General features: G+C 49.3%; 1 protein-coding gene across 4 annotated transcripts in view; it reads right to left on the minus strand.

Moving 5' to 3' along the window:
- Window positions 1-27,272, minus strand: part of LOC138293669 (N-acyl-aromatic-L-amino acid amidohydrolase (carboxylate-forming)-like) — a 215,106-nt gene that overhangs the window by 58,873 nt on the left and 128,961 nt on the right. For 2 of the 4 annotated variants that reach the window (XM_069232972.1, XM_069232971.1), the window contains exons 6-7: window positions 11,282-11,391; window positions 2,352-3,857 (exon numbers count right to left, since the gene is read on the minus strand). The exons of 1 other annotated variant lie outside the window; for it this stretch is intronic. In XM_069232972.1, coding sequence (XP_069089073.1) covers window positions 3,663-3,857; window positions 11,282-11,391 — 305 coding nt within the window. In that variant the 3' untranslated portion in view covers window positions 2,352-3,662. Of the gene's footprint in view, window positions 1-2,350; window positions 3,858-11,281; window positions 11,392-27,272 lie in introns of those variants that run through there. One more of the 4 variants, XM_069232970.1, reaches the window with a different exon arrangement.

Below are 27,272 nucleotides of genomic sequence, written 5' to 3' on the forward strand. Positions count from 1 at the left end.
GATTATATTTATATTAGAGTTATCATATCTGGGAAAATTAAAGAACCCTTACTTCTCAGAGATCTTGTGCCAATATTCAAGCCAAATGCATGTGCGAAGTCCACCATTTATGGCCATATAAAGACCTGGTGGAGCTTCCTTGCCCTCTCGGACAGGGGCTCTCACATCACTCCTTACCAAATCTCTTAGTTCCCTAAAATATTTTATTCTTGCAATAATTTTAAGTTCAAGAATAAACAATGAATTAAAAAAGGTGGTGATTTCTACCAACTCACAATGCAATATGTAGCAGTACTAGTATCCAAGCTTAGAGAGGCACCTGATGTCACAACAACAACCAATATCCGTGCGACATCTACACCAACTGATCAGGACCAGCACAGCACCCCACGACGTAGGCTACAGCACCTTTCTCTCCCTCCTTCACAATTTTGTTGTGCAAACAGACTTTTACAACACCACAAAAGCAAGCACAAGAAACAAATACCTCTAGTCTGTTTCAATAAAGAAATTCAAAGTAACCACTCTCTCAGGGGGATCACAGGGGATAACGCTGTTCAATATTAGCACACATACAGGTGAAATCTTACCCAGTGGGAAATCACCTTGGTTTCTCTTCTGCGTAACAGGATCTACCACCACCAGTCACTACTAGTGCTTCCACAAAAATCAATTACAAATCGCTGTCTTAATTGTGCGGCAAATGATACCTCACAGACTGACACCACAAAGCTTAGCAGGCAAGTAAAACAACAATATACTTCTTATCTATTCTGGATCTTGGACTGCAACAAGCCTGATAACAAATTCAACTGCTCAACACTGAGTGCACTTGCACTGACACAATCGAAGCAAATAAATCATTACAACACAAACCACACAATGTCGACAACACTTCAAACGTGCCCTAGACAATTTGTGAAATACAACCCTATTAACACTCACAGCTTTGCCACTGCCTTTAGAACTGCCAAAACACTGCCAGTCCTCCAAGCTGGGCCATGAATTCTAGGGGCATGGACTGTACTTGAGCATGCTCTAAATCTTTTCCAGCGTATTTTAGCTCCCTACACCTCAGTGACAAACCATCCTTGGCGCTACCCTTGATGGAGCAGGGTTTTTTGAATCTCGATCTCTTTGTAAAATCATCAAAGAGAATCCCACGCTGGTCGTACGGACCTTTCATTGTCGACTTGAACAGCAAGAAGGGAGCTATCATCGGCAATACATTTAAATTACAGTGAATCTATAATGGCTCCCCAAGAATGGCAAAGAGGATGGTGTAACAAGTTCAGGTTACAAGTTAGATCAATCAGTAAAAATGAAAGAAAAATAGCATGCATTTTTATATGATCATGCAGTCGAAATTTGTATATAATCAGAAAAGTATACAAAATAGAATCATACACCGCAAGCAAAATATCAACCAGCAGGTTTGTATAAAGGAGCTTCCCTATTCTAAATAAAGCATTGAAAGTGGCAAGGGGAAATTCTATGAAGAAGATTAACGTTCAAGAGAAAGTATAAGTGCTCAAGCATGAGGATGAACACCATGGGCAGTGGAAGTCTGCAAAGACGAGAAGTCTTATCTCAGCGCAGTCAGGATAGGGTCTGCCCTACAGATCTAAAGATTCAATCAGGGAATTTGTAAAGCACACTACTCACCCATGAGGGTCTCAAGGCACTGAGTGGGGGTGAGATTACACAATTGAAGCTTGAAAGAAGATTCTAGAAGGCTTCTTCCTTTCAGTTTTCACCCAAAAAAACAATTGAAAGACAGTGTTCCCTGGAAGCAGGTACACTCCTTAGTTTCCCAGCTCTCAATAAAAGGAGTAACCATCCGAGCGACCTTGGATGTAACATCAATCTGGTCAGTCAGGTACGGAAGGGTCTGTCTCATGATCTCAGGCTCCATATCCGGGGTCAATTTCTAATTACTAATCTAATATGATGCACAGTAAGTGTACTCCAATTTAACCAGGTACATTGATAAGACTTTTGTAAAGAAGAGAAAAAACAAGGGGTCTGATTTGGAGATTGACGGATGGGTTATGCCATCACAAATGTGATGAATATCCTGTTTGCTTTATGACGATTCATTTAGGCTATAATGTGATCGTAAAACGGCAGACGGGATAGCCATAGCATTTGTGACGGAGTAACCCCTCTGCCAAACTCTCAATCAGGCCCAACGTTCTTGCAGACATTTTATGGAAATAAAACTTATGCAATTCAGGCCTAGTTACAAGTTAGGCCAACATCAGATTCAAAATAAAATACAAACGAGTACAGCTATCACAAGAAAATAGATCGAGTACATTTAAGAAGGAAATACATCCTCTTCTTATGACAAATACATTTATTGGAATTCCACTACATATAAGCCTGGCTCTCATCTACGTGGATACACAGCCACTCCATACAATCGATTAATAAAATACAGAAAGATTAATATGGTTAAACAAACATTGAGTATGTAGGTTACATATAAGGGGTGGGGCATTAAATTACGCTGCTCCAAGTATATATCTGAAACTAAAGCACCCTACTCCCACTGTACAGTCAAAGATCATGCAAAGGAGTGATATAGGTGATGAATGCTCCAGGGTGGGAAGCTCCGAGTTACTGCACTCACAGAGTCCACAGCTGCATTGTACTCATGAAGTCCACAGCTGGTGCACCCCTTCAGGGCCACTTGAGAAGTTTATTTGCCAAGAAAGGATATCAATTATCTGACAGAAGTGGGAGAGATACCAGACACTTGCTAAGGGTCACTGATAAAACTGCTGTAGCCAATGGTACCAAACGCGACAGCCATAGTCGCTGCTACATGGTGTACATCAATGGTGTCTAACATCAGATTGGAACTCTCACAAAAGATGATTGTCTTCTAAATGTATAGGCATTTGTCCCGGAACCCCTTTGAGGGCTTTAACAAGCAGGGCGGGGAGTGGGGGAGGGTGTCCCAGCTATGGCCCAGTAACGAGCAAGGCCTGTTGGGCACAAGGTGCTTTTTGAATAAAAGTGTACCCTGGTGTGTTTAAGACAATTTGGGGACTTCATCAACAAACGAATAATTATCTCTGAAATATCAGGGGTGAGGAACCTAAATTGAGAGAAGTTGGGGAATGAATCCAGATAATTTACAACATTAGGAGAGGGAGGATTCCTGATGCCGGTTTAGTGACTGGCCAACACAGGTTGTTGTTATCAATGTTATATGAGGTGCTCCTTGAAGAGGGCACTTTTGTAGCTACTTTCTGAATTATAGCAGTGAGAGTATACGCTGGATGTATGGACAAATGCAATAGAACCATAACGTAATAATGTACCATGTGCATTTATGAAATGCACGTTTACCCAAAATGGAATATTGGCGATGAATAAGACATGTTTATTTTTTTCAATGTTACTCATTTTATTGACTTCAAAAGGATGAAGACTGAGTGTACTTCCTGGGACTCAAACCTGTGAGCATTGGGTCATACACAGACCTTTGCAGCATCATATAAGGTCAGGAGCATCACATTTATGTTTACTTTCTTCCATGCTTTAGAAGAACAAGGGACCCAAGAGTCTGTTGTTGAGGTTTGGGAGAGCTACATCCTCAAATTATATACCACATTGACATGGCAGCAAGACTCAGGATGCACTTCACAGCGCTATTTCATAACTTGGATGGCAGGTATAGAGAATTTCAGCTTGTCCGTCTTCACAAAAGCAGCTTTCAAGATCTTCATCGATTGGTCGTTGACGAAGACGGGATAGACAGTTCTGTTCCCATTGTAGGGGATAATCTTCCCATCAAAGGACAGCAAAATAGGGTCTCCAGGTTTCTGTGGTAAGTAGTCTTTACCCTAAAGAAGAAGGAAACAGAAACACGATCTATGGTAGCGCTGCAATCAAAGAGACACATCAAGGACAGGTCTGCGAGTATTGATTTCAATCTGAAACCTTGGCCCTGGTTTACAGTTTGGCAGACAGGCTACTCCATTACAAATGTGACAGGTATCCTGCTTGCCTTATTACAACTGCTATAGGGTAATAATCCACTTATAATGTTACAGTGGCACCTACAGGTCAGTTCAGGGAGTATTGATACTATAGTGAAACATACATGCCGAGCCATGGAGTGCAGATATAACAGTGTCACCTACATGACACATCAGGGAGTGTGGATGTTTCTGTTGCACTCTGGCGATGATGATATTATAGTGACACCTACAGGGCACGTCTGAGGCTTCTGATATTACAGTGACATCTTTAAAGTGAGGTCTGGGAACGCTGATATTACAGTGACACCTTGTGGTTGATTCTGGGAGTGCAGCTGAAGGCAGAAATAACAAAGTACTGGTGTGACAGTAACACCTGCAGTTCATCCTATGAGGCCTACAATTGCACTGACACCAACAGGTAAGGACTTGGAAGGCTGACAACTACAGAAGCACATGTTGGCCGGAATGAAGGTGCCATAGAGGTAAAAGCCTCTAAGGAGAAAGAGGAAGAAAGTTAGAGTTAGAGAGATAAAGTGTGTTTGATTGTGTGTCAGCGAAAGAGAGAGAGAGTAGTATTACTTGTACGTCGACACCTGGTGGTGGACGCAAGGTCTACTGAAGCCAAACATTCCATGTATGAAGGAGAAATACATAATATTTTGTAGAAATATCTTGTGGCAGAGCCTGCAAAATCTGCCTGTCTTGCAAAACACGTCCCAGGATGGTCATGATTCGGAGACACAGCATTACATCAGACCTGTGGTCCCAATGTGGCATAGATTATTACATAAGCTGTACACTAACCCAAGGAAGGTAGAGGGCATTCCGGTCATGACCTTCATGGGACATTGTGAGAAGGTAGCCTCTTTCTAGCCTTGTTACCCCCACTTTTGGCCTGTTTGTGAGTGTATGTCAGGGTGTTTGTCACTGTTTTCACTGTCTCACTGGGATCCTGATAGCCAGGCCTCAGTGCTCATAGTGAAAACACTATGTTTTCAGTATGTTTGTTATGTGTCACTGGGATCCTGCTGGTCAGGACCCCAGTGCTCATAGGTTTGTGGCCTATATGTATGTGTCACTGGGACCCTGTCACACAGGGCCCCAGTGCTCATAAGTGTGCATGTATATGTTCCCTGTGTGGTGCCTAACTGTCTCACTGAGGCTCTGCTAACCAGAACCTCAGTGGTTATGCTCTCTCATTACTTTCAAATTGTCACTGACAGGCTAGTGACCATTTTTACCAATTCACATTGGCTTACTGGAACACCCTTATAATTCCCTAGTATATGGTACTGAGGTACCCAGGGTATTGGGGTTCCAGGAGATCCCTATGGGCTGCAGCATTTCTTTTGCCACCCATAGGGAGCTCTGACAATTCTTACACAGGCCTGCCACTGCAGCCTGAGTGAAATAACGTCCACGTTATTTCACAGCCATTTTACACTGCACTTAAGTAACTTATAAGTCACCTATATGTCTAACCTTTACCTGGTAAAGGTTAGGTGAAAAGTTACTTAGTGTGAGGGCACCCTGGCACTAGCCAAGGTGCCCCCACATTGTTCAGAGCCAATTCCCTGAACTTTGTGAGTGCGGGGACACCATTACACACGTGCACTACATATAGGTCACTACCTATATGTAGCTTCACAATGGTAACTCCGAATATGGCCATGTAACATGTCTATGATTATGGAATTGCCCCCTCTATGTCATCCTGGCATAGTTGGCACAATCCCATGATCCCAGTGGTCTGTAGCACAGACCCTGGTACTGCCAAACTGCCCTTCCTGGGGTTTCACTGCAGCTGCTGCTGCTGCCAACCCCTCAGACAGGCAGCTGCCCCCTGGGGTCCAGCCAGGCCTGGCCCAGGATGGCAGAACAAAGAACTTCCTCTGAGAGAGGGTGTGACACCCTCTCCCTTTGGAAAATGGTGTGAAGGCAGGGGAGGAGTAGCCTCCCCCAGCCTCTGGAAATGCTTTGTTGGGCACAGATGTGCCCAATTCTGCATAAGCCAGTCTACACCGGTTCAGGGACCCCTTAGCCCCTGCTCTGGCGCGAAACTGGACAAAGGAAAGGGGAGTGACCACTCCCCTGACCTGCACCTCCCCTGGGAGGTGTCCAGAGCTCCTCCAGTGTGCTCCAGACCTCTGCCATCTTGGAAACAGAGGTGCTGCTGGCACACTGGACTGCTCTGAGTGGCCAGTGCCACCAGGTGACGTCAGAGACTCCTGCTGATAGGCTCCTTCAGGTGTTAGTAGCCTATCCTCTCTCCTAGATAGCCAAACCCTCTTTTCTGGCTATTTAGGGTCTCTGTCTCTGGGGAAACTTTAGATAACGAATGCAAGAGCTCATCTGAGTTCCTCTGCATCTCCCTCTTCACCTTCTGATAAGGAAACGACTGCTGACCGCGCTGGAAGCCTGCAAACCTGCAACATAGTAGCAAAGACGACTACTGCAACTCTGTAACGCTGATCCTGCCGCCTTCTCGACTGTTTTCCTGCTTGTGCATGCTGTGGGGGTAGCCTGCCTCCTCTCTGCACCAGAAGCTCCGAAGAAATCTCCCGTGGGTCGACGGAATCTTCCCCCTGCAAACCGCAGGCACCAAAAAGCTGCATTACCGGTCCCTTGGGTCTCCTCTCAGCACGACGAGCGAGGTCCCTTGAATCCAGCGACTCTGTCCAAGTGACCCCCACAGTCCAGTGACTCTTCAGTCCAAGTTTGGTGGAGGTAAGTCCTTGCCTCACCTCGCTGGGCTGCATTGCTGGGAACCGTGACTTTGCAGCTACTCCGGCCCCTGTGCACTTCCGGCAGAAATCCTTTGTGCACAGCCAAGCCTGGGTCCACGGCACTCTAACCTGCATTGCACGACTTTCTAAGTTGGTCTCCGGCGACGTGGGACTCCTTTGTGCAACTTCGGCGAGCACCGTTTCACGCATCGTCGTAGTCCCTGTTTCTGGCACTTCTCTGGGTGCTACCTGCTTCAGTGAGAGCTCTTTGTCTTGCTCGACGTCCCCTCTCTCTTCAGGTCCAATTTTCGACCTCCTGGTCCCTCCTGGGCCCCAGCAGCGTCCAAAAACGCCAAACGCACGATTTGCGTCTAGCAAGGCTTGTTGGCGTCCTTCCGGCGGGAAAACACTTCTGCACGACTCTCCAAGGCGAGCGGGATCCGTCCACCAAAGGGGAAGTCTCTAGCCCTTTTCGTTCCTGCAGAAACCTCAGCTTCTTCTGTCCAGTCGAAGCTTCTTTGCACCCGCAGCTGGCATTTCCTGGGCATCTGCCCATCTCCGACTTGCTTGTGACTTTTGGACTTGGTCCCCTTGTTCCACAGGTACCCTAGATTGGAAATCCACAGTTGTTGCATTGCTGGTTTGTGTCTTTCCTGCATTATTCCTCTAACACGACTATTTTGTCCTTAGGGGAACTTTAGTGCACTTTGCACTCACTTTTCAGGGTCTTGGGGAGGGTTATTTTTCTAACTCTCACTATTTTCTAATAGTCCCAGCGACCCTCTACAAGGTCACATAGGTTTGGGGTCCATTCGTGGTTCGCATTCCACTTTTGGAGTATATGGTTTGTGTTGCCCCTATCCCTATGTTTCCCCATTGCATCCTATTGTAACTATACATTGTTTGCACTGTTTTCTAAGACTATACTGCATATTTTTGCTATTGTGTATATATATCTTGTGTATATTTCCTATCCTCTCACTGAGGGTACACTCTAAGATACTTTGGCATATTGTCATAAAAATAAAGTACCTTTATTTTTAGTATAACTGTGTATTGTGTTTTCTTATGATATTGTGCATATGACACTAAGTGGTACTGTAGTAGCTTCACACGTCTCCTAGTTCAGCCTAAACTGCTCTGCTAAGCTACCATTATCTATCAGCCTAAGCTGCTAGACACCCTATACACTAATAAGGGATAACTGGGCCTGGTGCAAGGTGCAAGTACCCCTTGGTACTCACTACAAGCCGGTCCAGCCTCCTACAGACATATGCTGCACGACAGGCAGTTTTGCTGGTGGTGATTTTCCAGCTCCCTGAAAGGATTGCCATCTACATTACAGGCCGATTTCTGATATTCCATCCAGGCATTGGGCTGGGGCCAATCCCTTATATCGGGTCAGGAACAGGGTTTCAACCACTAAGCTCTCAGTCATAGACAAAGGGTTAAGTAGGAATTTCTTGAACCTGTATAACATGTAGAACCACTTATATCATGGAAGAGGTATTCATTTCCTTTACCTTGATTGTAATGTTGATTGCCTTGATTTGTTTTATCTGCTTAATTATCACAGTACATGTTTTTTATATGAGATTGCGATTGTTCCAATAAATGTACTGAAAACGTATCTCACATCTCGTGTCTCACCTTGGCCTGCGTGAGTAACTGAGCGAAAGGGGTACAATCTGTTTCCATGACTTCCCTGGGGAGTCAGAGGGTCATGTTGAGGTTGCCATAATCACCACTTACTTCTGTGAGCTCTGTGGTATGGGCGAGGCAGTGTTAGCTAGCCAGGAGCTGGGTCAACATCTACTAATGGTGTAGGTTTCACTCAGGTTCCCACACTTGGCAGTGCTGTTGTCCTAAAAACGCAGTTCTGTGATCAAAGAAGGAACCGTGTAACATGGCTCCACCAATGTATCAAGGTCAGGTACAGATTTAAGGGATCTCCTGAGTAGTTGTCTCTTGTGTGTCTAAGGCACCCTGTTCACCTTCATACGCAGATGTCAGTGGTGTTAGGGAAATATCCTCCTCAGCTACATTTGGAGCACCTATATTCATCTGCAGATTGTTCAAGCCTAAACTCTTACAAGGACACCTCACTTGGTGTTTCAAATCTCTGATTTCTGTTTCACAAAATGGTGAATCCAGTTGGTATTCCATTAGACTGTAGACATGCTGTCACACAACACATACTTGTGAATGGGCTACCTAATGGGGGTGAAGATATTATGCTTGTGGTTGAGGCAAACAATGCGTGCAAAACTGAAACATTTTATTCATGGGCCAATTTTCATGCAGTCGATCCAAATTCAAACACATTTCATACATACACTGCAGCTAATACACCAGCACAATATAGAACAACCCTGATGAGATTGTTTGGAATAAAGTTCCATATGATATCTTTGGCCCTAGTGAAACTATTCAAATTCCATATGTTTTTTAAAATGTCTCTGAATTATATCATTATACCTGGTATTGTGTCCAATGATTGGGATGTAAAAACAGTTTATTCTATGGTTTTGGGGCTTGAATGTTACACTTTATTTGAAAGTGAAGATATAACCATGAACTCTGCAAACTCTGGAGAAATGCTCTGCTTCCATTATTACCTACACAGAGCTAGTACCACATGTACAGTTTTTAATTAAAAACACTTGGAACATTGATCATGATGCTACAGATCCTGAGTCATACTATTTCAAATTGCCAGCGACAAAAGCAATGAAGACCTTACTGATCAGCACTAAATAAATTTATTCAGATTCATTTGTTTCTCAACTGGCCATACAGGGCTATGAATATTGGAAGAAAACAATTGATTTAAAATCAGTTTGGGGAATGGGAGATTGGCAAGTACAGGGCGTAGATGCCTTATTTAAAGCATGTTTAATATCATTGCAAATTATTTTTCTGAACAATACTGTTCAACAAACAACTTGTCTTGGTATAAAAAAAGGTGAATGTGCCCAGCACTCCCTCAATTGCAAGGTTTGAAAATTGGCCAAATGTTGTGAATTATACCGAAGAACAGCTCAATAGTAGGGTTAAGAATGGTACATTTAATTCTACACTTTCAGGTCCCAACAGGCCAGTGGGCTCAAATGGTTGTCATGCTCATTGTATTAACTCTACACAAGGTTTTAAAGCAAGCAAATTGGACCTTTGTTCTGTCAATACACATCATACAGGTATAGTCACCACATATAGCGTGGGTAAGTAATGTCAACAATGGTTGCAACACTCCACTTTGACAGACGTAAAAGAGCACCTCTCCCTCCTCTCTGAGGACATAGATTTGCAAGCTTCCTGCTCAATCCAAGGAAACTGTGCTCAACAAGAATCCTGTATGCTATATACAATGAAATATGGAAGCTTCCACAAATGGAAGATGCTGCTCGTTTAAGGCAAATAGATCAGGCAGACTTGGAGAAAGCATTAGCCATTGTCAATAATGGCATGAGCACATTGTCCACTTGCATTTATACACTAAACAACATTGGCAATAGGAATTATACAAAATGACATGTTGTTATTACAACATTGACAGCCTCGGCTTAGGTTCATTATGCAACTGAGTTGGACTTCACAAGTTCTAAAATTGAACCATGTGCCCTGGAAGCATGTCATCTCCAAGGAATCATTTGCATCAAAACCTTCATTAAAAAGCAGTCTTGCTTAAATGAATAAAACATGTATAAAATTAGAATGAAGCACAAACCATAAAACTAAACTAAAACAGGGGTGCCCAACTAAAGGGCCCTTATGACACCTGCTGACAGAGCCTGGGTGTGCTGCTGAGGTAATCCTACACCAGCTGCCAGAGGCTGGGAGTGCTGTTTTAGTAACAGTTGTCTTGGGAGAAGAACTAAGGACTGTGCTTATAGTGACACCTTCTGGCACATGTTGGGAGTGCTAGTGAAGTAAAACATTCCATGGGAGGAGAAATATGTAACCTGTTTACAGTGACATATGTTGGCGGAGGCTGGAGGTGTTCTTGCAGTAACTTGCTTGTCTTGGGCTAAGGAGAATCAGTGACTGCCCTTACATCAACACCAGCTTGCAGAGGCAAGGAGTACTGTTGAAGTAACACATTTCATATGAGAAGGAAAAAAGTCTAACTGGTTAACAGCAGCATTTTCTGGCAAAGGCAAGAAGTTCTGTTGCATTAACACGATGGGAGAAGGAGAACCAGAGGCTGTGTTTACAGTGTCATCAACTGGCAGAGGAAGGGGGAGTCTAGGAGTGCTTATGAATTAACACAATCCACAAGAGAAGGCGAAACATGTCATGCATGTATAGTGACACCTGCTGGTGGAGTTATAGAATGCTGCTAAAATAACACCTGTCCAGGGCAAAGGGGGAAAGAAAGACTGCAAACACAGTGACCGGCTGGCAGAGGCATGGAGTGGTAATGTAGTAGCTCATTCTATGGGTAAAGGAGAAACATGTTTACAATGACACCTGCTGGCAGAGACAGGGAGTGCTGCTGAACGAACACATTCCATGGCAGAAGGAGAAGCATGCAGTATCTGCATAGGACGGTTTCCTTACCTGCAGGTTGGGGTGCACCATAGCTGAGATCTCGCCGTCAGAGTCGAGGGGGTAATACTCAAGGCCGAAAAACTGATATGCTTCAGTTTCAAATGCTGGAAAAGTGGTACCTGACAGAAAAGACAGAGGTCATGATCCTAGGAAAGACATTAAAGGAACAATAAGGTGGAGTGTCTGGATATGAAAGAGAAGGAGAGGATTTCGAAGGGGGCAGGTATGAGAGGACGGGGGAGAAGACTAGAGAGGCAGAAAGATAAAGGCCCTCATTACAACATTGGCGGTAAAAGCCGCTTACCGCCGTGCAGAAGACCGCCAACACACCGCCACACCCGCGGAAATCCGCCACAGCTATTATGACCCACAGTACGAAATCCGCCATAATTAAGAAACCCACACAAGTCCGCCACACCAAAGGTCAGTGATAAACTGGCAAAAACAAAACCTCCACCGTCACGCCAACAGAAATACGCCCACACTATCACGACACACGAATCCACGCGGCGGTCTTTCAACCGCGGTATTCCATTGGAAATCAAAATACACACACTCATACAAAACACAGCCACATTGGACAATTCGAAATACACACACCTGATACACATACACACACCACTCCCACACACCCAATCAAATATAAAACACACACCCACATCACCCACAAACCCCTACGACCACAATTGAGAAAGAAGCACAGAGAGAGACACCACCATCAACAATACTAGCATCCACAGGCACACCAGACCATCACCCACATAACTTCCACGCACCTCACACAACACCCCACTACATATCAGCACACTTATCACCACACACACCACCTCACACATCACCCATACCACCCCATGACACCCCAGGTTCTCTGAGGAGGAGCTCTGGGTCATGGTGGAGGAAATCGTCCGGGTAGAGCCACAGCTATTCGGATCACAGGTGCAGCACACCTCCATTGCAAGGAAGATGGAGCTATGGCGCAGAATAGTGGACAGGGTCAACACAGTGGGACAGCACCCAAGAAATCGGGATGTCATTAGGAAGAGGTGAAACGACCTACGGGGGAAGGCGCGTTCTGTGGTCTCAAGACACCACCTTGCGGTCAGCGGACTGGCGGCGGACCCCCACCTCCTCCCCCACAACTAACAACATGGGAGGAGCAGGTCTTGGCGATTCTGCATCCTGAGGGCCTTGCAGGAGTAGATGGAGGAATGGACTCTGGTAAGTCAAATCTTAACTATTTAATCCCCCACCCTACCTGCATGCCATCACATACCCCCATCCTCACCCCCATCACTCCATCTCCTCCCAAATGTCCCAACATCACAAACCACACATCCCAACACCAAGCCCTGCATGCAACAACAAAGCATGGACACCCATCACCAATGCATGCCCACTGCACAAACCCATACACCCCCCTAAACCATCATCACACAATGTCCCACACAGGAATGCAAGCACTGGGGTACACGGTCACCCACCCATTGCACACCATGGCACACACAGATGTAATAAACATCCTTTTATACACCTGCAGGACCCCTACCCAACGTCACCGGACAGGAGGGTCCACACATGTCCACACCTCCAACAGAAGAGGCCCACAGTGATGACAGCAGCTCTGTCCACCTGGATCTAGATGACCAGCCCGGCCCATCGGGGACCTCTGGACAGTCGGTTCCCATCACACAGTCACAGGCCACTACAGAGCTTCCCTCCTCTGGAAACACCAGCACAGCACCCACCCAGCGGGCCCATACCTCTGTCCCCAGGACACATCAATCAGCAGTGTGTCCACCACTATAGGGAACCCAGGCTAACCCACCACCCCAACAACAACAGGGACCTGGGGGCAGTGGCAGTAGGCACATGGTCCAGGGGATGGAGGCCCAGGAACACTGGGGAACTGGGAGGGCTGCTGTGCGACAGGAGGAGGACAGGCCAAGAGAACCCACTCTCCACGAGGCCCTCTCCTCCATCATGGGAGCGTACCACCACTCCCAGGAGACGATGGCAACGGTACTGGCCAAGTTTCAGGAGACCCAGCGCCTGCAGGAGGAACAGTATTTGGGCTTCAGGGAGGAACTCAGAGCCATCAATTCCACCCTGGGCACCATTGTAGGGGTGCTGAAGGAAGTACTCAACATCAGGAGGGACACTGTGGCACAACAAGGGGCCCCTGACACTAGCCTGGATGATGAACAGCCCACCACCTCTGCCGGCGCTAGTGGACAGGAGGCACCGCCACAGGACCACAACACCAGCACCCCACCCCCTGCAGATGGAGAACCACCCCGCAAGCGGTCCCTGAGATCCAGGACAAAGACATAGAACGATGCCAAGACCCCGGCCAAGAAATTAGACCACCCTGAATGTCATCCTTCTGTCCCACTTTGTCACCCTGTCCATCCTTAAACTGCCCCAGCTCCACTTCCTATGCCCATTTGGGCAATGCACCTGTGAGACTAATAGACTGGACTCTGCCATGGACATCCCACCACCATCACCCCAGCCCATTTTACAACCCCCTCCAATATTGAGCACTTAAATAAACACCCTTGAAGCACAAAACAATCTGGAGTCAGTCTGTGATTTCAGAATAGTGTATTAGCAATTACTGTGGCAAAAAGCTCTTTCAATTGTAATGTCAACATACCTATGTCACACAGCTTTAGTCCATGAGGAATCAAAGCAGATGTCACACAGTGGGACCCACATCTGTGAAATCGTAAGGGAAAGTGACAACTCAGTGACCATACACTGGGTGAAAACGACAGACAGTAGAGAGGTAGTAGTGTTAAAGTACATGTAGTAGGCAGGTTTGTCTTCTTACCTGTGTCTCACTGGAAATATTGCAGGATCACTGAGTCCCTGTTGTCAATGTCCTCTTCCTCTGCTTCCTCGTCTGCACTGTCCACAGCCTCCACATCTGCAACAACACCGCCATCTGGACCATCCTCCTCCAGAAAAGGCACCTGTCTTCACAAAGCCAAGTTGTGAAGCACACAGCAGGCCACGATGATCTGGCACACCTTCTTTGGTGAGTAGAATAGGGATCCACCTGTCATATGGAGGCACCTGAACCTGGCCTTCAGGAGGCCGAAAGTCCGCTCGATTATCCGCCGTGTTCGCCCATGGGCCTCATTGTAGCGTTTCTCTGCCCTTGTCCTGGGATTCCTCACTGGGGGCAGTAGCCATGACAGGTTGGGGTAACCAGAGTCACCTGCAAATGGCGAGGGACAACTGTTAGACACACACTAACCTGTAGGGATAACCCCAGACCCAGACAACCATTCCCACTGTCTTGCTTCCAGGTGCTCACCTAATAGCCACACACGGTGCCTCTGGAGTTGACCCATCACATAAGGGATGCTGCTATTCCGCAGGATGTAGGCGTCATGCACTGAGCCATGGAACTTGGCAATCACATGGGAGATGTACTGGTCTGCCAAACATACCATTGAAGGATAACTCTTCCGGTTTCTGTACACCTGTTCACTCCTGCGAGGGGGGACCAAAGCCACATGTGTCCCATCAATGGCACCTATGATGCTGGGGATATGTCCCAGGGCATAGAAATCACATTTCTCTGTAGGCAAATCCTCAACCTGAGGGAAAACGATGTAGCTCTGCATGTGTTTCAGCAGGGCAGACAACACTGTGGACAACACGTTGAAAAACATAGGCTGGGAAATCCCTGATGCTATGGCCACTGTTGTTTGAAATGACCCACTTGCAAGGAGATGGAGCACTGACAGCACCTGCACTTGAGGGGGGATTCCTGTGGGATGGCGGATAGCTGACATCAGGTCTGGCTCCAGCTGCGTACACAGTTCATGGATTGTGGCACGGTCAAGCCTGTATGTGATGATCACATGTCTTTCCTCCATTGTCGACAGGTCCACCAGTGGTCTGTACACCAGAGGATGCCGCCATCTCCTCACATTTTCCAGCGGACGGTGCCTATGAAGAACAACAGCGAGAACAGAGTCAACCAACTCAGAGGTACGTACCCACAGCTTACACAGAACACGATTCCTAATCCGAAAAGTGGCCTGTATGTGTGTTGAGTCTTGACCTAGATATGTGTGACGCAGTTAAAAATGAAGCCATGTGGGCCCCTGAAATGGCGGCTGCCTGACCTCTAAAGTGGGACAAAGGGATGTGAGGTAACTTCGCTGGCGCTGTACGCTGGCGCTGTACACCGTCGCGGTAGGCGGTCAAAGACCGTGGCGCAATTCTGCATTGGTTAACATTGGACCCTATGGGTCCCAGGAGCCAATGACGATGTACGCCGTGACCGCCATTTTCTATCTGTCCAATCACTCGGTACCTGATCTTCGACAGGAGAGGATCTACACTGCAAGTGCTGCTGTGACCTTGGTCTGGAAGAGACAATGGCTCGAGTGTCTGGGGAAAGGGCCCCTGCCTTCACATCGGAGGAGTTGGAGAAACTCGTGGACGGGGTCCTCCCCCAGTACACGCTACTCTACAGTCCTCCAGACAAACAGGTAAGTACACTGGGAGCATGCTGTATGGGCTATGCCTGTGTGGAGTGGGGTGGATGTAAGAAGGTGGGGGGAGATTGCGGCGTGCATGAAACGACAGTGAGTGCATGTGCCACATGGCAATGGTAGGGATGGGGGCCAATGACTGTGACGGTGCAGTTGGTAATAAGTTTCTCTTTCCCCTGTACAATTCATGTAGGTCAGCGCCCACCAGAAAAAATATATTTGCCGTGCCATCACCAAGGACGTCTGGACCCTGAGGGTCTACCACAGGCGGAGCACCCACTGCCAGAAAAGATGGGAGGACATTCGCCGCTGGAGCAAGAAGACGGCGGAGGCTCAACTGGGGATGGCCTCCCAACGTGGGAGGGGTGCCCGTCGCACCATGACCCCCCTGATGTTCAGGATCCTGGCGGTGGCGTACCTGGAGTTGGATGGGTGCTTGAGGGCATCACAGCAGCCACAAGGGGGTGAGTACACTCTCATCCTGCTGATTTAGCGAACAGTGGAGGGGTCTGGGTGTGGGAGGTGGGCTGTGGGTTTCCCTAGGCCATGGCGAGTTTACTAGGCAAGGTCCCTCCGTAAGGCAAGCCATGTGGCACCCCACCACACCTCTGTAGAGTCCCAAGTACACCTAGTCATGCCCCTGTGTCATCCATGTGTGCAGATGTCGTCCATAGCCTAGTAGGCCATTTCCCAGGGATTGAATAGTGGAGCCCAAGAGCGCGGCGTAGTGCAGGATGCTTCTGTGTCTGTCGTGTCCGCCAACGGTAGCGGTAATGCATGCACTGAACACGTCTTTATTCTGTTGTCCCCCCCTTTTTGCGGTCTCCCTGTTCTTGTGTGCATTAGCATCATCATGCGGAGGAGCAGTGGCACGTGGCACGAGGGAGCTGCATCCCACATGGCCCTGGAGGGCGAGACAACGGAGTCGGAGTACACCAGTGGGACAGAGGGCGAGGGGAGCTCCACGGCGGGGACAGGAGCTGACACCAGCGATACGGACTTGTCCTCTGATGGGAGCTCCCTTGTGGTGGCGGCAACATCTGTGCCCCCGCATCTACAGGTACAGCCGCCACCCCCCCTACCAGCACCGCCCTCCCAGCAGCCCCTCAGCCTTTGCCCCATGCCCGCTCAACCAGGAAGGTGGGCATCACCTTCGCCCCAGGCACCTCAGCCCCTGCCCCTGTCACCCCTGCTGCCCTCAGTGAGGAGGCCATTGACCTCCCCAGGTCCCTCACTGTTGGGCAGTCTACCATTTTGAATGCCATCCAGGGTGTCGAAAGGCAGTTGCAACAAACCAATGCATTCCTGGAGGGCTTTCATTCTGGTCAGGCGGCCCTTCAACGAGCTTTTCAGACTCTGGCCTCAGCACTGATGGCAGCCATTGTCCCTGTCTCTAGCCTCCCCCCTCCAACTTCCTGCACCCAGACCCAATCCCCTGTACCCCAGCCTATCCCAAGCACACCTTCAGACCGGCATGCACATACATCAACACACAAGGCACACATAAGCACTACACATCCCACAGGCACTCACGCAAGCATCAGACACATGCAGACACACCAACATCCACTGCCTCCACTGTGTCCCCCTCCTCCTCGTCTCCCTCCTCCCTCCCAGTCTCGTCTACACTCACACCTGCATGCACAACATCTACAGCCACTACTGCCATCACCAGCACACCCACCAGCACACCCCGCTCACGTGCAGTCACCACCCCCACTACCATTCACACGTCCCCTGTGTCCTCTCCCAGTGTGTCTGCGATGCCACCTCCCAAGATACACAAACGCAGGCACACACCCACCAAAAAGCCATCCACCTCACGACAGCCTCCAGCGCATGCACCTTCACCCAAAGTCACCAAACAAACACCTCCTACAACCACAACCTCTTCCTCCACTCCCAAACCCCCTCCAGCTACCCGTCCCAGTGTCTCCAAAAAATTCTTCCTGTCCAACCTTGACCTCTTTCCCACACCTGCCCCACCCCGCCCGTCTCCTAGGGCCCGACTCTCCAGGTCCCAACCTAGCACCTCAGCCACAACATCTCCAGGACCAGTGGTGCCTGTAGTCACCGGAATCTGGAGTGCACCGGCCACCAGGGCAGCCAGTGTGGCACGGAGCCACAGCACGGACAGTCCCCCACCTGTCAAGCATCAGAAGTTGGCCAGTGCCCGGCGGGAGAGGGGGAAGACTCCAGCCACCAAAGCCGCTTCCAGGGGTCCCGGTGGGAGTGTGGAGTCAGCTGCGACACCTTCCAAGGTGGGGAAGGGCCACAAGAAAACCGGGAAAGTCTTGGAAGAGAAGCACGGCGGAGGAGACCACCATCATCCCCGCTGGCCAGGATGCCACCACCATCATCCCCGCTGCCCAGGAGGCCACCGCCATCATCCCCGCTGCCCAGGAGGCCACAGCCATCATCCCCGCTGCCCAGGAGGCCACCACCATCATCCCCACTGCCCAGGAGGCCACCGCCATCATCCCCGCTGGGACAGAGAGGACCGCCAGCACAAGCCCCGCTGGGACAGAGAGGACCGCCAGCACAAGCCCCGCTGGGACAGAGAGGACTGCCAGCACAAGCCCCGCTGGGACAGAGAGGACCACCAGCACAAGCCCCGCTGGGACAGAGTGGACCGCCAGCAGCTGAGTCACTGCAAAGGAGCCCGCCGCCTCAAGCACCGCTGAACAGGGCACCGCCGCCTCAAGCACCGCTGAACAGGGCACCGCCACCTCAAGCACCGCTGAACAGGTCCACCGCCGCCTCAAACACCGTTGAACAGGGCACCTCTGCCTCAAGCACCGCTGAACAGGGCACCGCCGCTCAAAGCACCGCTGAACAGGGCACCGCCACTCCAAGCACCGCTGAACAGGGCACAGCCGCTCCAAGCACCGATGAATAGGGCACCGCCGCTCCAAGCACCGCTGAACAGGGCACCGCCGCCTCAAGCACCGCTGAACAGGCCACCGTCACACCAAGCACCGCTGAACAGGGCACCGCCGCCACAAGCACCGCTGGCCCACGAGCGCCAAGGGAACTGACGCTACTGAGTCCGTCACGAGCAGAATGAGGCACTCTGGGCACAGAGCCCCCTCCAGAACCAGTGGAGACTGTCATCCACTACCTCTGTCCTTAGCAGGATGAAGCACTCTGGGCACAAGGCCCCCTCCAGAACCAGTGGAGAGATATATCCACTACCTCTGTCCTTAGCAGGATGAAGCACTCTGGGCACAAGGCCCCCTCCAGAACCAGTGGAGACTGTTATCCACTACCTCTGTCCTGGGCAGGATGAAGCACTCTGGGCACAAGGCCCCCTCCAGAAACCAGTGGAGAATGTTATCCACTTGTGAGACTGTGGCTTTACACTCCCCAGGATGGAACAGTGGGCAACCCACCCACTGTAGAGACTTGAGAGACTGTGGCTTTGCACTCCCCAGGATGGAACAGTGGGCAACCCACCCACTGTAGAGACTTGAGAGACTGTGGCTTTGCACTCCCCAGGATTGAATAGTGGGCATGTGGCCCCCTCGTGGATTTGGCTTCGTGCACTCAACCGGCTGAGGTGCCCCCCCTTTCCCTCCCCCTGAGGTGCCTGTTTTCTTGCTCTCTGATGCCACTGCAGTGTTCTCTCCGTCATGGTCGGGGATCTTGTGTGGGCCTCGCCCATACCGTGTGTGCCCAGTGTTCCACAGACTTCATTGGAGCACTACCTGGACTACTAAGCTTGGTGTATATTTTGTTTATGGTGTGTATATATATATATATTTCTGCGTACTTGATTTTAATATATTACAATGGTTACACTCATTTTCTTTTGTCTTTGCATTCTTCCGGGGGGGTTGAGGGGTGTAACTATAATGTATAAATAAATATGTATTAGTGTGTGTGTTGTAGTGGGTGGGGGTGTTGCGTGTTGCGTGTGTGTGTCCCTGTTTTTTCCCTCCCCCTCCCCTGTGTCGTAGGTGCAGTACTCACCGTGGTCTTCGCCGCCAGCATTCGTGCTCCTGGTAGAGGAGCAATTAGATGAGGGCTGGCAGGAAGTGCAGCTCTGGTTCCATGGCGTCCAGATTCCTCATGGGGTGTGTAGAGGGGAGCGTTTTCCCTTCGAAGTCCTGTTTTTGTCCGCGGTGAATCCGCCCCGGAAAAGGTGGCGGATTGGTAGGTTGTGATACTGTGGGCAGTACTTTGTCTTCCGCCTGCCTGTTGGCGGTGACCGCCAAGCTGTTTGTCTGTACCGCCGTGGCGGTCGGAGTGTTAAAGTGGCTGTCTTTGTTGGCGGTTTCCGCCACGGTCGTAATTCCACATTTTTTACCACCGGCCTGTTGGCGGTCTTACCGCCGCTTTAACACCGTCCACCAGGGTTGTAATGACCACCAAAGTGAGGATAGAGGTTAGCAAAGAGCACAGGATGACAGGAATAAAGAAGAAGGGCGGGGAATAGGAGAGGGTCTCTGGAGCACAAACAGTATAGTACAAAGAGGAGGGGATTGAAATGAGAGGGGATTTTCCGTAAAACGGGATATGATCTGCAGGCATAAGGGCCGTATATGGGCCAGAACACCTGCACATCACACCAGCAGGACTTTGGATGTATATTAAGGATATCCTGCCACTTAAATTAAAAGCAGCCCACCATGACCACCAGGGCGCCCCCTCAACCCATCACATCAAAGCAGTAAATACAGCCCCACAACACCCGAAGGCACAGCACATAAAACTAGTATGTACTGCACGAGAAGCCAAGCACATTAAAGTATTTAAGTACAGAACCAGACACTCCTATTACCCAGTATATAAAATTAGGCTCCTCCCACAGTCCAGTACATCAGAGAAGCATGCCCTGCCCCCACAAATTCCCTATAGCCCAGCAGATCACATGCTGCTTTGCAAAGCAGAATTTCCCAGCCCCATGATATACCCACAGCCTAGGATCATGCACTGGCCCCACAATTCTCAGCACTTAAAAAGACTATGCACTGATCATTTAAGGAGTGCACACTGTCCCCACACTGTGCCAACAGCCCAGCACATCCATTATTTATTTGGCATTTCTATAGTAGGAATCGTGCTTCTAGGCTGAAGGCCTTAAGGTGCTATGCTCAGGCCAAACACAACCGAGACGGATGACACTGCAGAGTAATCACAGTGCGAGCAAAGGCCAAGCTGAGGGCAGGCAATGGCGCAGACTAGATGGGCTAGAGTGCCTTGCAGTATATGCAGTCAGAGCAGGTGTGCAACAATCTTGGGTGTAAAAGGGCTTCAGCCTCCCATCATCCATTCACACTCAGCTACATACACATAAAAAAGAATGGAATTAATGGGCTATATATCCTTTTATATTATGACATCTCAGTTGGTTGATGCTGCAAGGAGATGTCGATTGTTAAGGATTTTGCCTCACCCTCAGCGACTGTGACCAACATCGCTGCCTCCCAGCAACTCTACAACAACCTATCCAACTTCATCCATCACAAAATTGCAAACATCTGCAGCAACTTGGCACACCAATCTAACCCCAGAGAACTCGTTGCTAACCTACGCATTACCAAACAAGACGAGTGCCTGACCAAATGGACAACACTCACCAGAAACAACACAGCAGCAAACAGACTGACCATCCACACAGAGGCCCTAACAGACCCTTGCCCTCACCACATCTACAACCTGTGAACATGACCAATCAGCACCACCCTGACCCACATCATCAACTCCATCATGTTTGCCACTTTCCCGGATGAATAGAAACTTGGACAATTCAACGCCCTCCTCAAGAAGCCCACAGCTGACCCGAATAAACTCTGCAATGTCCAACCCATCTCCCTCCTTCCCTATCCAGCCAACGTGATTGAGAAAGCCATCAACAAGCAACTCACAACCCATCTCGAGCTTCACCATCTGCGAAACAACACTCAATCAGGATTCAGAAAGAACCACAGCACTAAAACATCACTCATTGCAGCCATCAATGACATCCGAATAATCCTAGACTGAGGAGAAACAGTGACCCTCATCCTGCTTGACCTCTCTTCGACCTTCGGCACAGTCTCCCATAACACCCTCTTCACAAGGCTCCACGAGATTGGCATACAAGGATCCGCTCTCAAATGGATCTCTTCCTTCCTCACAGGAAGACCCCAATGAGTCAAGCTGCCACCCTTCACATCAGAGACCAAGAAACTGTTATGCGGAGTCCCACAGGGATCGTCCCTCAGCCCCGCCCTTATCAACGTATACATGGCTCACCAACATCATCTGATGACAAGACATCCCTGTTGTTTCCTAAACTGATGACACCCAACTTATCCTCTCCCAGATGAACAAAAACAGAAACATTTAAGGCATGGGCAAAGTGGGCTCTGGCCCAGGGCCCCAGCCTTTCATAGGGGTCCCCTGATAGAGCCAGTTCTGTTCTGCAGAGACTCTTGCCCTAATGACCTTGAATAATTCTTAATCAGATTGTTTTCAAATAAAGTTTTATTTTAATTTATTTTAATGTGGGTGATGTGTGAGAGTACTACAGACATTTTGCAGAGAAATGTTGGTTATATGTTTCATGCAACAACCATAAAAAACATTTCTTTTAGATCAAAACAGGACCTCACATATAAGAAATGGGAGGGTGTCACAGAGATTATTTACAGTAATGTAGGTGAGCTGTTGCTATGTTAAATTTTTGAAAACACATTCGCCTACACTGAATATTTGATGTAAACTCATTTAGAATTTGGATGAGTGTGTCTGTGAACTGTCAGTGACCTGTCCAAACAGGGCATGAAGGAGCTGAAATTGGATCATAAGTTCAATGCTGTTCTGAACAGGGGGCCCTAAAATACTTCTGGCACAGGGCCCCTAAAATCCTTAAAATGCCCTTGGACAAAACAACCACCACCTGAACCAACTTCACCAACTGCACGACCATGGTAGCAGACTGGATGTGGACCACCTGCCTGCAGCTCAACTCTGACAAGGCGGGGGTATTGGTCTTCAGTAACAAGACCTCCCCATGGGACTCCACCTGGTGGCTGTCAGAGCTAGGTCCACCACCACAGATCATGCAAGAAATCTAGGTATCATCCAGACGACAAGCTCAACATGATGGCTCAAGTCAACTCAGTGTGCACCTTCTGCTTCCACATCCTAAGCATGCTGCAAAAAATCTTCAAATGTTTGCCTCAGAACTCCAGACAGATGTCACACAAGCACTCATCACCAGAAGGCTGGACTATAGCAACACTCTCTAATACAGAATCTGCAAACAACACCAACACAGAACTCCAGACTATCCAGAATACAGCTGCAAGACTCATTCTTGGCCTCCCACACATGCACCTACATCACACCGCCCCTCATGAACCTTTACTGACTCCCCATTCACAAGTGCTGCGAATTCAAACTCCTCAAGCACGCGTACATAGCCCTACACAACACAGGACCAGATTACCTAAACAGACGCATACACTTTTATCAAACCACCAGATACCTACACTCTGCCTTACTCCCTCTTGTACACATTCCCTGCATCTGCAAGAGCAAAAGTGGAAGTTGCTTGTTCTCCGACATTGCACCCAAGACATGAAATGACCTCCCTCAACACATCAGAGGCTCCTTCTCAGTTCATGAGTTCCACAAGAAGTTGAAGACCTGGCTCTCTGCATAAGCACCTTGGGGACCACAAACCTACACATGTGCCCAAGCGCCTGGATACCCTCTCAAACATTTAGGCGGTCATTCTGACCGCGGCGGGCGGCGGTAGCCGCCCGCCATGTGGTCACTGCCATTTGCCCGCTCCGCGGTCAAAAGACCGTTGTGGCCATTCTGGCTTTCCCGCTGGGCCGGCGGGCACCCGCCAAAGGAGCGCCCGCCGGCCCAGCGGGAAAGACCCTGCAACACAGAGGCCGGCTCCGAATGGAGTGAGGGGGCCCCTGCACTGCCCATGCCAGTGGCAGTGCAGGGGCCCCCAGGGGCCCCACGACACCCGTTCCCGCCATCCTGTTCAAGGCCGTGCAACCCGCCAGAAACAGGGTGGCAGGAAGGGGGTCGGAATCCCCATGGCGGAAACCGCCGGATCCCCTTTTCTGACCGCGGCTTTACCACCGCGGTCAGAATGGGCAGGAAAGCACCGCCAGCCTGTTGGCGGTGCTTTCCGTCGTTCACGGCCCTGGCGGGTTTTACCGCCAGGGTCGGAATGACCCCCTTAGTGTGCTATACAAATCAATATAACATAAGAAAACATACCATACCATGACATAGCATAGTTTAGCATAACGTAACATAACATAACAATGCAATCATTGAAGACATCTTTGTGTGTAACCAGACAGTCACAGACAGGGCCAGTCTTTCACAACTGAATCCTGGTTGGTGAACTGGGGAATAATTGTAGGAGGCTGGCCTGGCTTGTAGTGGGTACCAGAGGTACTTACACCTTGTGCCAGGTCCAGTTATCCCTTATTAGTGTAGAAGAGGTGTTTCTAGCAGCTTAGGCTGATAGAAGGTAGCTATGGCAAAGCAGCTTAGGCTGAACTAGGAGACATGTAAAGCTCCTACTATACCACTGGTGTCATATGAACAATATCATAAGAAAACACAATACACAGAAGTACTAAAAATAAAGGTACTTTATTTTTATGACAATATGCCAAAAGTATCTCAGTGAGTACCCTCAGTAGGAGGATAAGTGATATACACAAGATATATGTACACAAACCAAAATTATGCAGGTAATAGCAAGAAAAGTAATGCAAACAGTGTAGAATTACAATAGATTGCAATAGGAGCACATAGGTATAGGGGCAACACAAACCATATGCTCCAAAAGTGGAATGCGAACCACGAATGGACCCCAAACCTATGTGAGCTTGTAGAGGGTCGCTGGGACTGTAAGAAAACATTGAGGGTTAGAAAAATAGCCCACCCCAAGACCCTGAAAGGTAGGTGTAAAGTGCACCTACTACCCCCAGAGAGCACAGAAGTCGTGATAGGGGGATTCTGCAGGAAAAACAAACACCAGCAATGCAACAACAGTGCATTTCTGGACCAGAGTACCTGTAAGACAAGGGGACCAAGTCCAATAGTCGCGACAGTGTCGAGAGTGGGCAGGAGCCCAGGAAATGCCAGCTGAGGGTGCAAGGAAGCTGCCACCAGGTGGAAGAAGCTTGGAGTTCTGCAAGAAAGAAGAGAACTAGGAACTTCCCCTTCAGAGGACGGATGTCCCACGTCGCGATGAAGCTTGCAGACGTGTTTCCACGCAGAAAGGCCGCAAACAAGCCTTGCTAGCTGCAAGGGTCGCGGTAGAGGTTTTTGGGTGCTGCTGCGGCCCAGGAGGGACCAGGATGTCGCCACTTGGAGGAGGAGACAGAGCGGGCGCCCAGCAACTCAGGGAGCCCCCACAGAAGTAGGCAGCACCCGCAGAACTACCTGAACAGGCACTTGGAAGGAAAGTGAACGGGAGTCCACCCGAAGTCACAAAAGTTGGTCCCACGACGCCGGAGGACAACTCAGAAGGTTGTGCACTGCAGGAAGGAGTGTCGGGGACCCAGGCTTGGCTGTGCACGAAGGAAATCCTGGAAGAGTGCACAGGAGCCGGAGCAGCTGCAAATCACGCGGTACCCAGCAATGCAGTCTAGCGTGGGGAGGCAAGGACTTACCTCCACCAAACTTGGACTGAAGAGTCACTGGACTGTGGGAGTCACTTGGACAGAGTTGCTGAGTTCCAGGGACCACGCTCGTCGTGCTGAGAGGGGACCCAGAGGACCAGTGATGCAGTCTTTTGGTGCCTGCGGTTGCAGGGGGAAGATTCCGTCGACCCACAGGAGATTTCTTCAGAGCTCCTAGTGCAGGGAGGAGGCAGGCTACTCCCAGAGCATGCACCACCTGGAACAGTCGAGAAAGCAGGCAGGATGAGGCGATACAAGGTTGCTAGTAGTCGTCTTGCTACTTTGTTTGCGGTTTTGCATGCGTCCTGAGCAGTCAGCGGTCGATCCTTTGGCAGAAGGTGAAGAGGGAAATGCAGAGGAACTCATGAGCTCTTGCATTCGTTATCTGAAGAATTCCCCAAAGCAGAGACCCTAAATAGCCAGAAAATGAGGTTTGGCTACCGAAGAAGGAGGATTGGCTACTAAGAGAGGTAAGAGCCTATCAGAAGGAGCCTCTGACGTCACCTGCTGGCACTGGCCACTCAGAGCAGTCAAGTGTGCCCCCAACACCTCTGTTTCCAAGATGGCAGAGGTCTGGTACACACTGGACGAGCTCTGGGCACCTCCCCTGGGAGGTGCAGGTCAGGGGAGTGGTCACTCCCCTTTCCTTTGTCCAGTTTCTCACCAGAGCAGGGCTGGGGGATCCCTGAACCGGTGTAGACTGGTTTATGCAGAGATGGGCACCATCTGTGCCCATCAAAGCATTTCCAGAGGCTGGGGGAGGCTACTCCTCCCCAGCCTTCACACCTATTTCCAAAGGGAGAGGGTGTAACACCCTCTCTCAGAGGAAATCCTTTGTTCTGCCTTCCTGGGCCAGGGCTGCCTGGACCCCAGGAGGGCAGAAACCTGTCTGAGGGGTTGGCAGCAGCAGCAGCTGCAGTGGAGACCCCGGAAAGGCAGTTTGGCAGTACCCGGGTACTGTGCTAGAGACCCAGGGGATCATGGAATTGTCCCCCCAACACCAGAATGGTATTGGGGTGACAATTCCATGATCTTAGACATGTTACATGGCCATGTTCAGAGTTACCGTTGTGACGCTATACATAGGGAGTGACCTATGTATAGTGCACACGTGTAATAGTGTCCCCGCACTCACAAAGTCTGGGGAATTTGCCCGGAACGATGTGGGGACACATTGGCTAGTGCCAGGGTGCCCACATACTAAATAACTTTGCACCCAACCTTCACCAGGTGAAGGTTAGACATATAGGTGACTTATAAGTTACTTAAGTGCAGTGGTAAATGGCTGTGAAATAACGTGGACGTTATTTCCCTCAGGCTGCCCTGGCAGGCCTGTGTAAGAATTGTCAGAGCTCCCTATGGGTGGCAAAAGAAATGCTGCAGCCCATAGGGATCTCCTGGAATCCCAACACCCTGGGTACCTCAGTACCATATAGTAGGGAATTATATGGGTGTACCAGAATGCCAATGTGAATTGGTAAATTTAGACACTAGCCTGTTATTGACAAATTTTAAAGTAAAGTGAGAGCATAACCACTGAGGTTCTGGTTAGCAGAGCCTCAGTGAGACAGGCATCACACAGGGAATACATATAGTGCACAAACTTATGAGCACTGGGGTCCTGGCTAGCATGGTCCCAGTGACACATAACAAACATACTGACAACAAAGGGTTTTCACTATGAGCACTGGGCCCTGGCTAGCAGGATCCCAGTGAGACAGTGAAAACACCCTGACTTATACTCACAAACAGGCCAAAAGTGGGGGTAACAAGGCTAGAAAGAGGCTACTTTCACACAATAATGACGTGTAAATATAGTGCTACACAATTGTA

This window comes from Pleurodeles waltl, chromosome 4_2 (assembly GCF_031143425.1).
Source record: "Pleurodeles waltl isolate 20211129_DDA chromosome 4_2, aPleWal1.hap1.20221129, whole genome shotgun sequence".
Lineage (NCBI taxonomy): Eukaryota > Metazoa > Chordata > Amphibia > Caudata > Salamandridae > Pleurodeles > Pleurodeles waltl.